Here is a 19,270-nt window from a genome sequence, read left to right on the forward strand (position 1 = left end):
TGGGATGTATTGAAAACCTCTTTGATTTCCTATGCAACAGCTTGCAAAAAAAGGACTCTGAATAACATACACCCATGTATATCTATGAATATCCACAAGCACTCATTGCAGATTGAATAAGCATTAAGATCTATGTAAAAATAAACAATTTGGGAAAGAAATCTAAGGAATACAAATGAAACAAATAAAAAAGGCCTGCTGATGAAGCTGAAACGTAAAAGCACTATCAATCCTATATTTTGGGGGGAGTTGATAAGTGGTGGAGCAGATGACTAGCTCTTTGATTTTTTTTTTAAACAATACCATAGTGTGACAACTTTTCCATGAGAAGCAGAAACCACTAAGTATGGCAAGAAACTCCCACTAGATGGCAATGTCTACTCACTACTGAGTCCAGATACTAACCTTGAGTCGTTCCAAAATAATAATTATTCAGAAAAGGTATCTCTTCTATTAACTCTTTAAAAGCTAATTGAAGCCAGTGGACACAACTCCATTGACTTTTATCTGCTCTGTACCAGCTCTTCTTAGAGTAATAACTTTCGTCATGGTTCACGCACTGTATAGTTCAATTTTGTGGATATACTATGTGTGCTGGGCTTTCAGAAATCGCCTTAGTACAGAGACTGAAAAATGAGTGCCAAAGAGCTGGTGAAATTCTCTTGCTAATGGGCAGGTGTTTTGCTGTGGAAGAAAAGTATGATAGGGTGTTAAATGTTGGTTGGTATAATGAATGTTCTTTGGGAGTCAAACTAACATAACTATGTATTATCAACATGATGCAGATTGCATGGGGCGTGGCTTATTCTTTGTGTGCACGGCTACCAGGAGAGCCACCGAAAAAAGGAAAATCCTGCACTTTGTCATTTATGTCAACAATTACTGCAGGTTTGAAGCTATACAAGAGTTTTAGCCCAGAGCCAACCATAACGAGGCTCTGAAGTAACTGCTGACCTCCCTGGTAAAAATGAGACAAAAAACCACTTTGTCCAAGAGGCCCTCCTTACTGCCTACGACATGCTGAACTAAAAATATACCTGTCATTAATAACATTATATAGTTCTCCTCTATTTAAATGCAGGTCAAATGAGCATCTTAAAAAGAGTCTGTAATGACTGACTGCAGCACAAAACCAAAACATTTGGTAGATTTAAAATCTCCTTCTCCAAGGATCCTGTGGGACATGGGCACAATGAGCTTTTTGTTTGCAGCTGACTACAGTACTTTTTAGTTTGTTTGCTTTATTTAACCCTCAGAGGCAGGCTCCTTCCCTACAATACTCCATGCCTTTTGAAGGTTTTTGTGTTCAATAAAGTTACTCTTTCTAAGAGGGGTGCAATTACAGATTTGCTCAAGTTAAAGCATTCTGATTCACTGACCAATAAAGGAAGGAAAAGAGAGGGCTTTGTTTTTGCCAGAATTAAACTTCTGTTTTGTTTTCCATTTTTTTTTTTTTTAATGTAGCTACCTAACACTGACAACCTGAGGTCCAGCATTGCAAAACACAAAGCATAAACGCTCCTATGCCGAAGGGAAGAAAAACTAACGTAGAGTCTCTGGACAGTTTTAAAAGTGGCAATATGCCCCATTACTTTCCTAGCTGGCAGCATTCTCCAAGTGACAGACAATCTGGCCACAGACACTAGCCAGCTCCTTATTACAGCACTAATCTTATGTAATGGGAGTGAGCTCACCGCCCTACAAAGCACTAATTATCAACAGCATTTTCCAAAGGATATGAATAACTCCCCTTGTGAGACGGAGGCCCAAGGCACAACCCCAAGTAGCTATATGCGCTTAATCCATAACATGAATAGCTCCAAAGGACTCCTTTACCGCTGTGCCTGCTCACAAGGGTCCTTAACAGTGAAACGCCAGCAATCCAAATACAATGGAGAAGCTGCCAAAAGCAACACCAGATTTTTTCTGTTTGGATGGGTGTGCTTTACAGCTGTAAAAGTTACTATTCACAGAACTAAGTGAATTATTTAAATTCAATTTCCCTAAGATATTTTCAAATGTCACATTGTGTTCATTCTTCCTTTGATCAAGCCAATTATTAAATGTCTCCACTGATAATGTAAGTTTTGTTATTTTGTAATTTGTGTTACATCAACTTTAAAGTATACAAAGTTCCAAGTAGGCACGGACAAATTCCTCTTTTCACATAGTTGTGTGAGTATGTAGGCCTTGCTTCCTTCTCCTGTATCACTGTGATTTTCCCAAATGTATTTGGTTTTATTGCTTAGAGCTTTTTCTGATAATTGTGGATGAAGATTGTCCGTGATTCATCCTTAAAGAGTTATTCACTATCACAGAAATGCTGAGATAAAAGTCTACAGAAAAGTGCGAGAATAATTTTGATTCTGTAATTTTTAAAATGTAAACAGTCTTACATATAGCCATTTTCATTCCTGTGTAGAATGTAAATGAGAGGAAAACAAATGCTTTCCCACACCAAATGCCAACAGAACAGCCCTATAACTACACTGCAATAGAAGGAAAGCAGAGCTAACAAAACATGCTCTTTAAAATACTATATTATTTTCTTCTGCCTCTTGCATCTGTCAATTTAATCATACCTGAAATGTCTTGAGCAGAAATTGGCCTGATTTTAAGGAAGTAATGAATAATGAAGCTCTAAAAATGTTGGGATGCTGTGAGTTCCCTGAACACACTTCAGTACCTGCTCTCACTACTGTCACCTTTGAGACAAATTATCTGAAGTTAGGGACTAGGCAGGTATGCCAAAGTTTGCAGCTTACAAATTCCCTTCCTGCTGGTCCATGCGATCTCAGATGTTGCTGGTATTCCAAGTCCGTGCTTGTGGTAGTGGCCCCTAATCTCCAACTCTCACCGAACTTGCACCACAAGTGAGGATCTAGGTTTCCTGAAAGAGCATTCACTTTTTATGTTGTACTAACACAGCTGCAATCAACTCTTTTCCCTTGATATAAAAAGGGAACAGCTGCTGCTGCCAAAGTGTTTTTTATGTGGCCCATCAGCTCCAGAACACAAATCCACCTCTCCCAACCACCGGAAACACTGAAAAATTCCTTCTTTCAAAAACAGAAAAAAGAAAAGAAAAAAAGGAGAGAGAGCAGGAACACATTGTAGATGAGAAAAGATTGCTTCCTGCCATACGGATACAGTACAGCAAATCAGAACAAATTAGATTCTTATGGGTGGCCAGCAATGGATTCCACAGTTTAGTATAATTATAGCTTATTTTGTTCTGCATATTGGACAAGGTAGCCTAATCTTAGCCAAGGAGCTCCTTTGAAGATGTGCTCTGACCTTAGCCAAGAAGCTCCCAATTTGTTTTTTAAAGAAAGTGCAAAAAAGACAAATATAAGCAAATTGGCCTGGCCAATAAAATCCAGTATAATGAAATATCAGTTACCTGGAAAGTAATTTGTTTATGGAAAAGTAGCATCTGGACTGACAGTTAAACTTTAGGGCATGAGAGGTATGACCTAACTACTTTATTCATGTTATTTTGCACTTTTCAAGCCCAGTCTGTGTTTGGGATGTAGTGGGTACAGCATGCTGAAAAGGCATTTTTTACCAGGAGATGGTGAGACTTTATCTACACAACCCAATCCATTGCATAAGATTATGCCATTTTGCCTGAAAGGCAGGAAACTGCTGAGCAGTTTTAAATTAAAAACCACTTTACAATTAAGAAATAAACTTGCCAAAATCCCCTAAAAGCACACAGATAACTATGCATCAAACACTTCAGTGCGGTAGATCAAAAATCCTCCTCAAGTTCTCTTTGCAGGAACAGAGCCTACAATGCTATGATTTAGGAGTGTGCCTATTTCTATTTTGTTAGCATAATTTTCCTTGTCTTAAAAGTCCTTGTTATGGAAAAGAGGTAGACTCAATACAGATATGGACAAATGTCATGTGGACCAAAAAGTTTTAAATACTGTTCCTTGCTTTCTCATTGAATCTGATTGTACTTGCTTTGTTATTCAAGACACCGACATTTTCCTTGAGGAACTCTGAGAATCAGAGTATGTATTTACAAGATCACTCTTCATTTATTCCAAGACTTGCTTACTGGCATTATTTTTGCAAGTTAAACATAAATTCCGGTTGATACATGAAAAACATGCACAAGAATATAGGAGCTTTTTTGACTGCTGCTGTTTTTGATGAATTCCTAACAGCCAGTATTTTCTATAGGGGTTAAAAAAAAGAATGCCAAGATATCGAAAGTGGCTGACTATAGTTAGTCCACTACTAAGCACCTAAATAATTGCCCCTGTTTTCAGTAGGGCTGTGAGCCTGTGAAGGGTACTCTAGGTTCAGTGTAGGTTTCCCAGTAAGAACCTTAAATCTATATGCTCACTTCTTAAAAATCTCGGTCACATTGTCCCACACGCCTTAAAAAACAAACAAACCTCCCATCCCACTGAAGGGGCATGAACTGATCTCATCTGGACACTGCACAGAAAACTGAATGGCCCTTGCTTATTTGATTGACGAAACTGTCATCCACTGATTCATGAGGTAAGGGAAATTTCCGCAACCTCATCTGAGAATTTAAGCTTTCTCACATTACTCTCACATAGGCCAATGACAAAGGTGAGTTTATCACCCTCATCTCACATGAAGTGACAAGAAGTGTGCTCAAAAAAAGCCCCCCCTGTATTTTGGGAGCCAATGGAAGTGGGACAGCACAAGACACTATGAAGTCCACAAAAAGTAGCTAAGGAGGGAATGTGTATTCAATAGCTCACTGCAGTTAGAAACACTGTGCAGTGCACTTGGAAGTACGTTTGTTGGTTTTCACTAAGGAACTCATGTACGTGCTCTGTCCAACTATCATATTTAATGGTGGCTGGCACTTAGCTTCAGTTTAAAAAATCTGGAAAAACACAACTTGGCATGAGCTGAAAATGTCAAAAAAATGACTGATTTCCTTCCATTGAACTCATTGGTTGAAATACCTTTTAGGTGCAAAGAAAAAAAAAAAAAGGTATTTGATCCCTTTTCCAGAAATTGCTAATAAAATACATGCCAACACCTGGCAAAAGAGTTCCTTTCAACATACTGAATATTTAAGTTGTGGGTTTCCTTATGTCCATGGAAAATGAGTACCGAAGTAATCCAAACCTTGTTCCCTAATCTCCAATGGTAGAGCCTGTGGTTCAATGATTCCCAATTCTAGGGGTTTTTTTTGATTCAGAAAGAAAACTTATGTGAAAGAGAAATCACTAAAATGTATCACAGCTATTTCATCTGAGCAGAACTGGATCGACTGCAGCACTAGGCCAAGAATTCCATCCACAACATGTCTTGCTGTTGCTGTTGTTGTTCATTTGCTTTTTCTTTTAAGTCTACTAAGCATCAGAACTTTTTTTTTTTAATCCAAAACCTAGTAAAATCATGTAAGCATGATTTTCAGATTAAACCAAGCTGTTATTGGCAGAAAATTCAAACGAGTATCACAATAAAGATGAATGTACGTCACTTGTAGATGCACAGCCTAAGAGCTGGAGTGACTTTTCTGATAGTATCTCCAAGAAAACTCTTATATCAGGGGAATCCTCAGCTGATTTGACAAATTTTTCTTTATGCCAGAAGCGTTGAACAGAATTGTAGATAGATAATATTATCTTGGAGAAAGCATGGAGCTGGGCAACGAAGTTAGAAACAGCTGAGTTACAGATGCACTCTGATATGTAAAACACAAGAAGGCTATTTAGTTTTTGGCTACGTGCAAGAGCTACCTCTAATCTCAGAAAATCAAGTTAGAACCCAAGCGTTGATGTAATAATGCTGATTTTTATGATCACAAATTATATTAATGCATTTAACACTATCATGACTACTGTTCACCTGCAAATACAAAAATGATGTAATTTTTTGACCTACACAGTATTCAAATTCATTGGAATTTTAAGACATCATCAGGGAAATACATTTGATGCATATATTTAATTTTGTTACTGTTCCTATTAATTACTAGAGAAGTAATAAATCACTGTAACCAGAAGAGTGGTTAGAAAGTATGAAAAATAAGTTAAAAACTAGGGAAAAGGAGCAAATGAGGAAGCTGCTCAGAACCATGGTATCCAGAAACCATATGGAATAAGTTATGAGCGACTGCTATTGAAGCAAAGAACATAAATGATTTCAAGAGACACCTAAATTGTTTCCGAAGGAAGAGACAGAAGGAAGTTGTTAAAAAGAAAAGAAAAATAAAGTGGAAAAAAGATCAATCAAAAAAGAAATCTGTTGGGCAGATGGTCTTATTCTGTTCCTAGAATATCTTCATTTCTTAAAATTGAAAATTAAAGTAAAAATGTAATACCATATTTGCCCAGTAGCGTGAATTAAAAAAATAGAATCTCAGCCCTAATTTTAATTTCCTTGCATTCATCATTCAGTGACATACCAAATTTGTCTTTGGAATATATGAGCATGTATCTTGTTTTACACTTCCCAGTGTAAAATGGGCTGCCCCTTCAGGCAGTACATTTATGCCCAAACTTATCTCACCTAACTTTAGATCCCTTAATGAAGTGTAGGCTCCTTGACCAACCACTGCAGACAGCCCGGACAACCCCTGAGCTCCAACCAAACATAAACCACTCTCAGAGGGTGCCTGTTACTGTCAGTGAGGTGCAAGAAGCCACATCAGGAGACAGAGAATAAACTCATCCGGAATGAGTAGAGTTCAAGGCCATAGCCCATCTTGTGCTCCCAAAAATACACGAGGATAGGCAAGAGAAAACAATGAAATGAAACTCTTCTGCTTACATCCTGCAAGACTTTGTTGCTCCAAGCACAAATGGGTGCATTGGTACCACCACAGATGCACTGAGCAATCAGTCAGGCATCAAAAAGTTTCATCATCTTTTTCTTCCCCCTTGTCCTGTCACCTGCCACACATGGTAGTTTCCCCAAGAAATGGCTTATTTACAAGTCATTTTAGAGGACTTTAAACCTCTGGTTATTTACATGAAATGGTAATAAATGAAGCCTGCTTTGCCCCAGGTGTCTTTCTACATAAGTTGTAGACACATGGTATGCAGCAATGATCATTGCGTGCATGTGTCAGCATGTGCATATGTGTGTCCAGATGCTTTCTGCTTTAAGAAGAATTCACAACTGGAAAGGAAAGTAATAAGCATAACCAGTTTGGGGGTTTTTTTATGTAATGTTCTTCAATGGTGTTAAACAGCAACAAATCACCTGTCCCTTCTACAAAAGAGACTGTTTTGAATTGGAAAGAGCTCAATCATTTCCTGTATCCATCAGCTCTTTGATTTAGGCTAGTTAAAGGTGGGTAGAGAGTGTTCGCCCTCTCCTTCTGCTGATTTTCCTTCTTGTTTTAAGGCAATAAGAGGTATCAACAGCATCTTAAAATTTTATGGACAGGTTATTGGTTACAGGCCTCCTGAACCACCTAAGGATGGCTGCTTCTCCAGCCCAGCTGTAGAGCTGCCATACAGACTACAACAATCTCCAACAATTCTTGAGAGGCTCCTTCGTGCACCCCCACAGACCCAGCAAACACAAGAGCTTGAATGCCATATCCTCATCTGAAAAATGCATTCCACCATATACAGAAGGGAGAGGAGAATTGCCACATGTGTCGTTGTATAAGACCAGAAGAGCACAAACCAGCTCCAGCAGAGACCCTTAAATTACAGTCTCAGACTTTTTGAGTTTTTCTGTTTGGAAGCTTTGAGAGCTCCCACATATGCAGTAATAAGAACTAAGAATAAGATTTTAGAACTATACCACAGAACAGTAGTTATCCCGAAACAAGAGTTTGCTGGCTGTTTGCTTGGGTGCATATTTAGTGACTGCATTTTTTCATGCAGCTTCCCTCGTTGCTGGTGGGAATTTGATAAGCCACCACAAAAAGAAATGAATGAGTGATTTCATTTCAAAGGCATCTTACCAGCGGGCTACCATCAGTCCAGCGGAAATCACGCTCAAACATCTTGTCATTGAGGCCAATCCACTGGTAGTCATGCCCAATACCTAAGGAACCAGAGGATATTTTTATTAACGTTCCCATAAATGGAAGAGATTTCACCAAAGAAAATAAAAAAAATTTGCACAGAATGAATCAGACATCCTTAAGATATCTTCTTGTGTGTTCTTAAGATTCTTCTACTCATTACGCAAACAACCATTTACAGGCTGTTTTTCAGCTTTTCAATTTTAATTTGGGATGTCTATAAAAATGCAGATTCTCATCTAATAGTTTTAAACAATCCTGTCTCTTCCCTCCTGATGGCATCTCCCAAAGAAAACAGATTAGCTTCCTACCTGAGCGCATATGAGGGGGAGAAAAAAAAAAGCAAAAAAGATTAAAATAATAAAAGCACGTATTTTAATTTACATTTTTCAAGTTTTTGTTAGGCTGTGACCAGTGTTGTCTAGATTGTGCAACACAACATACAGGAACTATTTCTTTATGCCTACCTAATACAATATATGGTGGCGTGGTCATTAATGTCAGGTGCACAAAAAATCTAAAGCCTCCAGAAAAAAATGTTTCATCAATTTCCGATGCCAAAACAATAGTTCCTGTTCTGTTCCACAAAAACAAAGTATTTTCTATGTAACAATTAATAACTTAATAGTGATAGGGAACTTGCATTGACTGCAAAAGTAAATATGAAGAACACAAAATGTGCCTTTTAAACATTCTAAAAGTATATTTTAAGATGGAGATGTGAAAGCTGAGTGATCAGGAGGATATTTCACTAGCTCTGAACCCTCAGTGCCCACTCTTGTTTAGAGGAATCCTAACAGTACATACGGTTCACAAAGATCTGCTCCTCATGAGACAAGATGCTTGTCAAGTGTGCTCCCTGGAGACGGCATTCCCTTTCAGCTGTGTCCCACGTACGCCGATGGGCAAAGTATTTGTAGCACTGTCCTTGGAACTTGTGCCAGCCATAATCACAGGTCTCCGTGTCTGTGACAAACAAATAAATCACATCTCTGTTAATGGGTGGGAAACACAGGCATGTTTCATGCAAACAGATGGATTTTCTGCAGGGCAAAGGTTCAGGAAGATACCCACCTGTTAAGCAATACAAATGCAAACAATCAACACTCATCCTTAAGACCTCATTACATTTTCAGGTAGTTCTGTTTACCCAGTTTCAGTACAAGATGCAAGAATATTATTTATGTAAGGAGTATAATTGCAACTGGAAACTTTGTGAGCTTCCACTGATCAAATTGTGCTGTATCTGGACAATCTCAGGAGGACACCTTCAGTCTATAACTCTGGATGAATGAAATGCCTGGATGTTGGACGGCAGTTAGTCTACATTTCATCTGAGTTTTCTGAGTCTGTATATGGGGATGAGAATTTTTACTTCCAAGGGCAAATAGTTCTTTGAGTGACTGTACTGAATTACCTTGGTTTGGAAGAAACTGATAACTGAAAATAATATGAAGGAAAGCGCTTGTGATTGTTCAGTCCACAGATGCAAAGCTGCAGTATTATCTTTCTGAACTTACCCTCCAGATCCTTCTCCCAAACCCATCTTCCTTGACAAAGTCTAACTTAATAAACTTTAGGCATCAGTTTCTAAGGAAGGCTGTAAAGCTGAAATACAAAGTAATGAAATGCACATTGTCTGTGCTTGTATGAGGAATGGTACTGATAAGAATGCATAATAGACAGAAGTTCACATCAGCCAGTATATCCTTTCATCTAAAGAGAAATAAACACGAGCCTTGGAACAGTAACAATCCGTGGATTTGACGTTAATTATTTTGTCAAGGTTTGGCAGCTGTAAACAGAATAGATGGCAAGAAACAACAAAGTTCCGGTTCCAAGTTTGCTTCTGCACCAACACTGCAGGATTGAATCACAGACAAAAATCAGTATTAATAAGATGAGTATAACAAATATGATGCCTGAATGTGTCCGAGCTGTGCTTGATAAGAAGAACTTGCCACTGAGAAGAGAGAGTTTTAGGGAGGAATAGGACAAACAACAGGGAAAACTCAGACTGTTTTGAGTTATGGCAGATGAAATGGCATCATAAAGGACACTTCAGCACAAGATTACAGCTTGTTCCGACTACAGCCGGTTCCAGCTATCTAAGTACATGATGGCTTACCTTGAAAGGCCTCAGTTGCAGGATGTTGAAGAACAGAAACACAGAGTTTGGCCTTCCCCACTCCACCCACCAAACAGGAATTTGCCACTTCCCACTCAGTTTTATCAATCCCCAAACAAAACTGTACCTGAAAGTAACTGTCTGGCCTTTCCAGAGGTATAGATACATTCTGGATATGAAATTGAATTTCTTATTTTCAGTAAGTCAATATAGCGAATAGTCAATAACTTGCTTTGGCCAAAGGGTCTCTTTTTGCATTAGTACAGAAAAAGCCAAATATTGCAGAATATGCCAACAACATACGATTGCAAATTCTTTAACTATGATATTTCTTAGGTTTGAGCAGCTACCACCTGAAAGACAATTGTGGAATAATTTTTTCACAACACAAGGCTGGTTTGTAATTCATAGCAGGAAGAGGCCATTCACATCCTGAAGCACTAAAGTGTCTATTTTTTTTTTTTGAAGTTTTTAAATCTCCCAAGATAAAAACTAGACTTTACACGTACACAAATGGATTTAAAAGTGCAAACATATCACTTTGGAGGCTTACCAGAATTTCTCTGACAATTCCTGGCAACACTAATAACACAGCAGTCATTGTCTTAGGAGTCTGGTATCAAAATCGTTTTCTAAAAATCATCAGTAGACACATAAACGTACCAAATACAAAGGTATAATAGAGCTTACACTGATTATCTCTCTTCTATTTTCAACAAGCTAAGCTGTAGAAAACTGCTTGTGCCTTGAGTAATCCCAGCTATGAAAAAGGAATGTAATCTATACTACCAACTTGTTAGTTTTTTATCTTTTTCCTCTTTGTACTCTGTATGAGGTGCAGGCTGCAGATACAGCTTTAATCTCTGGCGTCTAGGCCATTTTAAAGTTTAGTCTGCCTTTGACTTTCTAGAACACTTGTTTAACCACGCAATGCTGACTAACAGTGCTATGTCCTTTGTGAAGGCACTTAAGATTTTATTATTCATCTTGTTCAGGGACTCCCTTGTCCCACAGGAAAGAAGTCAGATAATAACAAGCAGCATTGCATGCTGAGAAAATCGTGTCCAGAGAGCATTTCCAGGCTATTCTAATCAAGCCTTCCCTGGCCTCTGCTAGGGAAGAAGTGCACGATTCGAGAGAAGATCTGATGAAAGGCACATGGGCAAGGCAAAGAGGCTTGAAAACACAAAACCTAGAAGACTGGGTTCAGAGAATGACGTATAATGGCCTGAGCATGAATCATAGATAACAAAATTTCTCTTCTTAAGAGAGGATGCCAAAAGGTGACATAGGTACTCTTAGTTGAAATGCATGCACTGCAGTGCACATACAACTCCTCCCTCCTATCCAAACTGGCATGTTGTTTTCCGAAAGGAAGAAGTTGAATAACTTCTTCTCCACCTGTTTGTAGCCTAAATCTACAAAGACAGAAAAAGATAGGGCTGATAGCTATAAAATACATAGGATTTTTAGAAGGGGAAGGGGGGAACGTGTTGTTTGGTTTTGGGGTTTTTTTGAGAGGAGAGGTTGATGAGAAAACGGGAAAAAGGAATGGGGAAAGGGAGAGTCAGGAGGCTAGAGGATGAAAAATGCAAACCAGGCAAGTAAAAATGTGGGGACTGTTTTGTCACTGCATTGCTTTGTCCTGAGTGTGTGTATCTTACTACAGTAACAAAGCTGAAAGGGTGACACAAAGGTAAGGGCTCCATATGGGTATAAGTTTTTAATGCCTTTACTGAACCAGTAAAGTCTAATTGCAGGTGGCTGTAAATTTTCTGACCCGATCACCTGTGAGCAAAGTAGGTGCAGGCACTTACTGAACACAATACTCCATGTTCATTGTGTACTTATCCAGGGAGGTAATCACAGCTTTCCATAACCTTATTCCAGAACATGATGGAAAGACTGAAACACTGCTTGCCATATTTATGGTGTTTTAAAAGTTGTCTGACTAGTCTCATAATTTATGACAATTTACAGGCTTTTTCAGTGATGTGTGCAAGGAGTTACTTACACAGCTTCTGCTCTCTGTAACTGCAATTGTATATGTATAACAACATCTCTAAACACTGCGTTAAAAAAAAAGTTCTCTGTAGGTTTAATACATAGATAGGTACTGCTTTTTCAACAGCTGCAATAAGCTGCTGACAATAGGTCCCTTGTCTTTAAAGAAATTCCATAAGAGGCTTAAAGAAAATAAAGACTGAAACACAGGTACTAGAACATAATGAGAGCCTTACTCAGCTGTGAATTTTATCTGTGACTGTCTGCCTTCAGCTAATGAACAAATGCCTGAGGCCCATTAGCCCACACAACTTGAGGAGAAACCATTTCTCTGGTAAATATTCAAAATAATCCCTTCTCAGCTGAAAAACATCAGTTAGAGACCATCTGTTTTCAGAAAGTATCTTTGCACTGAGCCCTTCTCAAATACTTCCGTCCCAAGCTACCAAGCCTTGGGAACAAAGTGAATCAAATGAGACTGGAGTAATCACAGACATTTGAACAATGAACTTGGGTTATTAAAAAAACACTGTTCCTGATATGATGATTAAAAAAACCAGTTGTTTTATTTTCAGAACCTGGAAAAAAACAGCTGGTTGTATTATCCCAAGGAGGCATGTCCCATAAAAAACACCTATGTGCCGTTTTGGCACACAGGTCCATGCATCCAGCTGCATTTGGTAAACAGGCTAGCCTAGGTGTGCGCCTGCAGAGATCCTGCAGTGCAGAAAGCCAAACCTTAAGTTTAAAACACAAACACTGTTCCTTGAAAGCAGGTAGACACCAGTTAGAACAGCAAAAGGAGAAAAAGAAAAGGAAACTCTAGACAGCCAAGGAAGGAAGAGGAAAATCTAAACAGGTGCTCATTCAGATCTCATAAAGAACACTCATTCTTGAAAATGAGGTTCAAATTGCAAGTCTCTACCATTTTATTGTTTCCCATGTAACTATTCATGAAGGTATATCTTACCACAAATACAGATGACCAGACAATGCAACAACAACCTGTGCGGCAGAGTTAATTTTCTTCACAGTAGCTGGTATGGGGCTATGTTTTGGATTTGTGCTGAAAACAGTGTTGATAATACAGGGATGTTTTCGTTATTGCTGAGCAGTGCTTACACAGCGTCAAGGCCTTTGCTGCTCCTCACCCCACCCCACCAGTGAGGAGGCTGGGGGTGCACAAGGAGTTGGAAGGGGACACAGCTGGGACAGCTGACCCCAACTGACCAAAGGGATATTCCATACCATATGACGTCATGCTCAGCATATAAAGCTGGGGGAAGAAGAAGGAAGGGGGGGGACATTCAGAGTGATGGCATTTGTCTTCCCAAGTAACTGTTACGTGTAATGGAGCCCTGCTTTCCTGGAGATGGCTGAACACCTGCCTGCCCATGGGAAGGAGTGAAGGAATTCCTTGTTTTGCTTTGCTTGCGTGTGCGCCTTTTGCTCTACCTATTAAACTGTCTTTATCTCAACCCACAAGTTTTCTCGCTTTTACTCTTCCAATTCTCTCCCCCATCCCACTGCAGGGGACCAAGTGAATGGCTGTGTGGGGCTTAGTTGCTAGCTGGGGTTAAACCACGACACAGCCGCAGACTTTCATACAGCCCACTGGTCCCTTGGGACTATTCTCTACAGCTGGTTCCACCAGCCCGCTGTGAGACAGGGTATCAAACAACCCTCCTCTCTTTCCCCAAACATGGAGCTTGCAAAGCAACGCTTCAGGCAGCAAAATTGGGAGGATCTGAGCTGTGGGCTCATTTATCTGGACACCGAGAGCTCTCATAAGGGCCTTTCACAGAGGGATGACAATGGAAAGACTGATGGCTCCCCCAGGATAAGACTCACATCAAGATCTACTGTAGCCTGCAGTCAACCTTTGAAAAAGTGTTTTTGGGATATTTCTGCATTTTAAGAAGTGATGTTCAAAAGTCATGAAGTGGTGTGTAGAATATGCATCTGTACTTTGAAAAGATACACGTGGTGGGCAAAAGAGGGTATTATCTAACAGAGGTACTCCACTCACTTTTAATCTAGTCTGAACCAGAATTGATGCCAGCTTACTGAGCTACCAATCTAGTTTAAAAAGGAAACACCCTCAGCTGCTCTATTTCTAACATCAGGCAACTTTAACTCTCTTCAGGAAGAAGTTCCTGGGCTCAGATTGTCTGCTGAACTGTTTCCACCTGGCAAGAAAAAAGGCTGTCAGGAAGCCAATTACAGCTCACTGAGTCTCAGGATTGATTTCCCTCACCCTAGGTTAGATCACCCTGAAGGCTCCTCTAACTTCTACCACCTGCCGGAGCTCCCTGATGTGCAGCTGCACTGTCCTCTGGTTACATCCCCTCCTAACGCTGAGACAGGCATAATACATCAGCAGAAGATCCCTTAGTCTAGAAAAGTCTCAAGGGGGGCATTTGGGTGAAATTCTGAGCTCCACGTTTTTTCTACACCAGAGTCATGGGACCAGGATGCAGTGGAGTTGTCTCCTCCTTTGAGCTTCATTTCCAGAGGCAATGCACACTCGCTGCTTCCATTCCCTTCCACGGCATTTTGAATACTCAGCACCATGCCTAAGAAAGCCCTTCAGCATGACTTTTTTCGAAGCTTTCTAAAATGAATAGTATATATTGGAGAGAAAAAAAGGAGTAATGAAATATAATCTTGGTGTGCTCAACTCCACCTTTCCTGTGGCACCGAGGTAAGCATTCTGTCGTTCTGGCTGGTCTTTAAATCTAGTGAGGTCAGGACTGGTGCCTTGAAATAAAGCCTGCTTGCCAGACAACCGTGTCTGAATTGCCAACACAGTTTTATTTTGTCTGGTGGAGTGGAAATTTGGCACTAAATACTTTTCCCAAGTCCCAAACCACTGCAGGACTTTAAGTGGAGGAAATTTAAATTCCAAAGCTGAGTGAGCAGGGCTCTGGTTCTGATTGACAAACTAGGAAATGTTCCCATTAACCACCTAAAATGCGCTCTCAGGTTGGTCATAAAAAACAGCTTAAAGCTACCACAGTACTCAGAGCCACTCGCTACTATGGATTTGCTGGAATGAAGGGGAGAAGGAAAGGAGTGAGAACATTTATTTCTTTTGTTGTGAAAACACTGTCAACTTATAGTTTTGGAGAACAGATTCAGAAAGTCCTTTCAAATTGCAAGGGTAGCCAGACTACTGAAAAAGTTAAACAGTGAAAAGTGCTGGAGCCGGTCATCTTTGAGAGTTTTCAGCTCTAACAAACAAATCTCTATAGGTTGAGCTGGAAGAGTTTGCAAACTGCCTTTCACTGAAGATAAGAAACAAACATGAAAATACACAATATTAATTAAACAAATCCAAAGGTCTAGTTCATTCACCTGTAACCAAAACCATTCAGCTGAAAAAAAAGCAAAGAGTATTTTCATAAGCTTTAGAAAGCACACTTCAAAACACCTTTTCTTTTTCCCATGGAAATGCCTTCATTAATTTTACTGACAGAACAGATTTTGCTACCCTATTCCTCCTCCTACAAGCACATATTGAGTAAGCATCTTGCACTGTAAATATTTCTTGTAAATACAGTGGGATTTCTTGCAGACAATGTTCTAATGATTACAGAAACTTGGATGTTTAATCTGATTTCAGTTGTCCAGTTTAGAAAGCTTTTTACAACTTCCTTGTAATTGTGATCCTGCACCTACTTTTCCTAAAATAATCACAAAACAAATCAGTTTGAAAATTCTGGGATGAAGTTGTCAAGGCTATGGTCCCCAGTGGGTGGATATATAATCTGGCATATTCAGTAGACTATTCCTGCTTTCCAGTGGTGGTTGTTGGAAGTGATGGGTTCTGATATGTCTTTCACACTGTATATAATTTTTTAAGACAGAAGCTTGGTCAGAGAGTAACTCTGCTCCCGCTCATTATCCCATAAGCATCACTACAGTAATGAGAGAACCTCGTTATGTGTCTTTCCAGTAGTTTGCAAGCCAATATGAGCAGGCTGTGCTTGCCTTGGAGCCACCTGAAAACTGTATGGCTGTTATTATTTTGACATAGAAACTGCCCAATATATTGGTTTATATTAGGTACGGCAATAATGTGACTTCCAGTCAGGTTAGCATGTGGATAGAGTTTTCTCTCATCCATCTGCAAAAGATGGTGCAGATGTAACCTTAAACAAAAAGTCCCGAGCCACAAATCATGGGAGTCTAACACACTCAAAAATTGTAATCTGTCCTCATCACTGATGACTTCCCACAGATTTTGACAGTTTCTTCCATCCTCTCATTTTTAGGAGGCTTTCTCTAGTTACTCCAGAAGGGTGTTGAAATGGAAACAGATGACCTCAATCACCATAGATTAAAGAATACACCTTACCTTGTTCACAGAGAGCTCCTATATAGCTTGGCAGACACAAGCAAGTAAAGGTATTGAGGCCATCTATACACGTGGCTCCATTCCGGCATGGGTTAGACTGGCATTCATCGATATCTACAACATAAAGATAAAAGTGTTTTTATAATCCACCCACCTCCTAGAAGGGAAATGTTCTTCAGCCTTAGTCATACTTATTACTAGGACCAGTTCAATCCAGAAGAATGAAGTATTGCAAAAGATCCAAGTGACCAGTTTATTTGCATGATAACTGATTTCACTATGCACAACCTTCCTTTCTCTTCATCCACAAGCCAAGAAGCAGCTTCCTCAGGAAATGTGATATTACTGATCCATGATTTTATATCCTGCACTCTGACTCCTGAGTTAATTTCTAAGATCTAGACCTTCAGTTCCTCATTGTGTAGCTGAGAAAGAAGTGATACTGTGCAGTGTATAGTATTTTCCCGTACTGGTGGAAAATTTGACTTGAGTGTGTGACTATGGCACAAAAAATTCTCATCAAATGCTGGAGACCTCAAATATCTTCATGAATCTCAAATACTGGAAATCTTATCATATAGCATCAAACAGACTGCTAATTTCAGCCTGCAAAGCAGCATGCCCTGCCATCTTACTGGTTTGCATTTCTCATTTCTTCCTTGTCTAATCTTATCAAGATAAGGACAAAGCATCATAAAGACAATCTCACTAAATGACCAGTCAGATAGTAACATTCATAGTCGTGCACAGGTTTACTGCTGAGCCTATGACTCTAGAGTAAACAACATTTCTCTCCACCACTCCTCTGCCTGCTGAAATACCTTGTCTTCACCTTTTAAATTGGAGCACTAGTTCATTTAATATAATTACTTTGTGTATGTATTTGCACAGGTTATAAGCTAGTGTGTCTCTTTATAAAGATCATATGGTGTTTTCTAACGAGTGCTGTTCCTCTGGAACAATCACAGTGTAAACTTCAATGCAGATTTTGCAAACATCTTAGTCCAAAGTGAACTGCTGGTATTGATTGACTATTAAAATATAAGAGAGAAGTTAAACTTATCTACAAACCAACAAACAGTTATGCAATCTTAGGAATAATTGCTGTGCCATGTGACAGGCTTTTTTAAAAATACTTTTATTTAAAAAAACTACTTCTGTTCAAATTTTATGCTAGGTCTTATTTGTTCCAGTCATTTGGAAAGCTCTCAAGTCAACATTTTATGCCTCATATACAGAATATCCCTGAATCCAGGGCTAAAAATGCTGAGGTTTACTTTCTTAAGCACCGCAAACATATTTCTATACGATGACTGGCCATGAAGCGTACCACTCCAATTCGTTAATAAGCCACTAAAAGTTCTAGGGGGCAAGAAGTGGCCAGATTATTCTTTTATAATCTGAAAAAAAAGAGAAAATTATTATCTCTGATCTCTAGTTTGCAACCAGGGGATGCCATATTCCTGGACAAAGAAGAAGATTTAAGATGCAACATCTAAAACTTGATATCTACCAGCAACAACCCACTAGGGAACTAACAAACTTATCAACGTGAGCTAGGAAAGCAGAGAAAAACACTGGCTAATTATTTTTTTAATCACATACTGTTTTGCAGAACACAAATAAAACTATAGTAATCCTGAGAATTATGCTGCACTGATATCAACCTTTGGGTGGGGTTGGGTTTTTTTCTCCCAAGCTATACATGATGAGTTGAACTCATTTTAGCAACATTGCATGAGTTTTTTTCTTTCAAATTTGGCAGGCAACTGTGTAACTGGCAAATCCATGGTATTTATCAGGGAATGAAACTTACAACTTTTCAAAAGCCTAAACCAGCTCTACACTAAACAGCCAAACTACCACTTTTATCATACTTTGGCTTTCTGATTGGAAGGAAAAGGTGGTTATTGTGAACTGTACTGGTGAGTACTGGTGAGTTTCTTGAAACCTACAGTCATAGCAAGTAAACACAGATGTCACTGGCAGCTTGAAGAGGTCCTCAGCTAGAAGAGTTACCAAAATACTAATTTATACCAAAGATGTATATGATTATGATCATATTTATAATTTCCTTGAAAAAATATCAAGCTGGCAGTCACTGCTCAGCTTCCCAGTCACATTTGGGATTAGTTTATTTTACTAACCTTTCAAATAATTACACAAAGCTCTTAAGAACTATCTCAAATATTAATGTTTATTTGGTTTTATTTGGTGTATTTATGAATTTAATGTTATGAATTCTAGGCCATGTAGTTCATTTACAATTCTCTTATGTTTGTGTGCATACACATCTGTGCACTTTATGGGGAGAGAGAAAAGGGGTAAGCAGACCTCCTTCATTTTATTGTTCTCTTCTTAAGTAAGGCCTCACTGTACAATTTTTCACATCTATGTATTCTTCAACTTCAAACCACACCACTTCTGCAGATCTCATGTATGAAAACTTTATACTCGACTTAATCAGCATCTAGATGGCATCAGCTTACCTAATTCACACTGCTCGCCGTTGAAACCTGGCAAACATGTACAGATGTAAAATGAACCACGTGGATAGCAGGTACCACCATTAAGGCAGGGATTGCTTTTGCATGGATCTTGGCCTGTTAAACAAGTAGAAAAAGAAAATGGACTCTGTAGTTTCAAGGAACTGGTGTCTTTTTGATTTTTTGGAAGAAGAAATCTTTCTTCATTTTTGCATTGATGTTGCAGGCTTTGCTGTACTTAGAGAAACTCTATTAATGTAATAGACTACTGAAAATAAGACAGTTTTGTAAAATAGTAAAGC

At 39.0% G+C, this 19,270-nt stretch overlaps 1 protein-coding gene across 2 annotated transcripts in view; it reads right to left on the bottom strand.

The window, feature by feature from the left end:
* The window catches only part of VCAN (versican), a 113,736-nt gene that overhangs the window by 9,209 nt on the left and 85,257 nt on the right, over positions 1 to 19,270 (bottom strand). For both annotated transcript variants that reach the window (XM_050912500.1, XM_050912499.1), the window contains exons 9-12: positions 18,972 to 19,085; positions 16,483 to 16,596; positions 8,798 to 8,956; positions 7,928 to 8,010 (exon numbers count right to left, since the gene is read on the bottom strand). In XM_050912500.1, coding sequence (XP_050768457.1) covers positions 7,928 to 8,010; positions 8,798 to 8,956; positions 16,483 to 16,596; positions 18,972 to 19,085 — 470 coding nt within the window. The remainder of the gene's footprint in view (positions 1 to 7,927; positions 8,011 to 8,797; positions 8,957 to 16,482; positions 16,597 to 18,971; positions 19,086 to 19,270) is intronic.

This window comes from Gymnogyps californianus, chromosome Z (assembly GCF_018139145.2).
Source record: "Gymnogyps californianus isolate 813 chromosome Z, ASM1813914v2, whole genome shotgun sequence".
NCBI classification, from domain to species: Eukaryota; Metazoa; Chordata; class Aves; order Accipitriformes; family Cathartidae; genus Gymnogyps; species Gymnogyps californianus.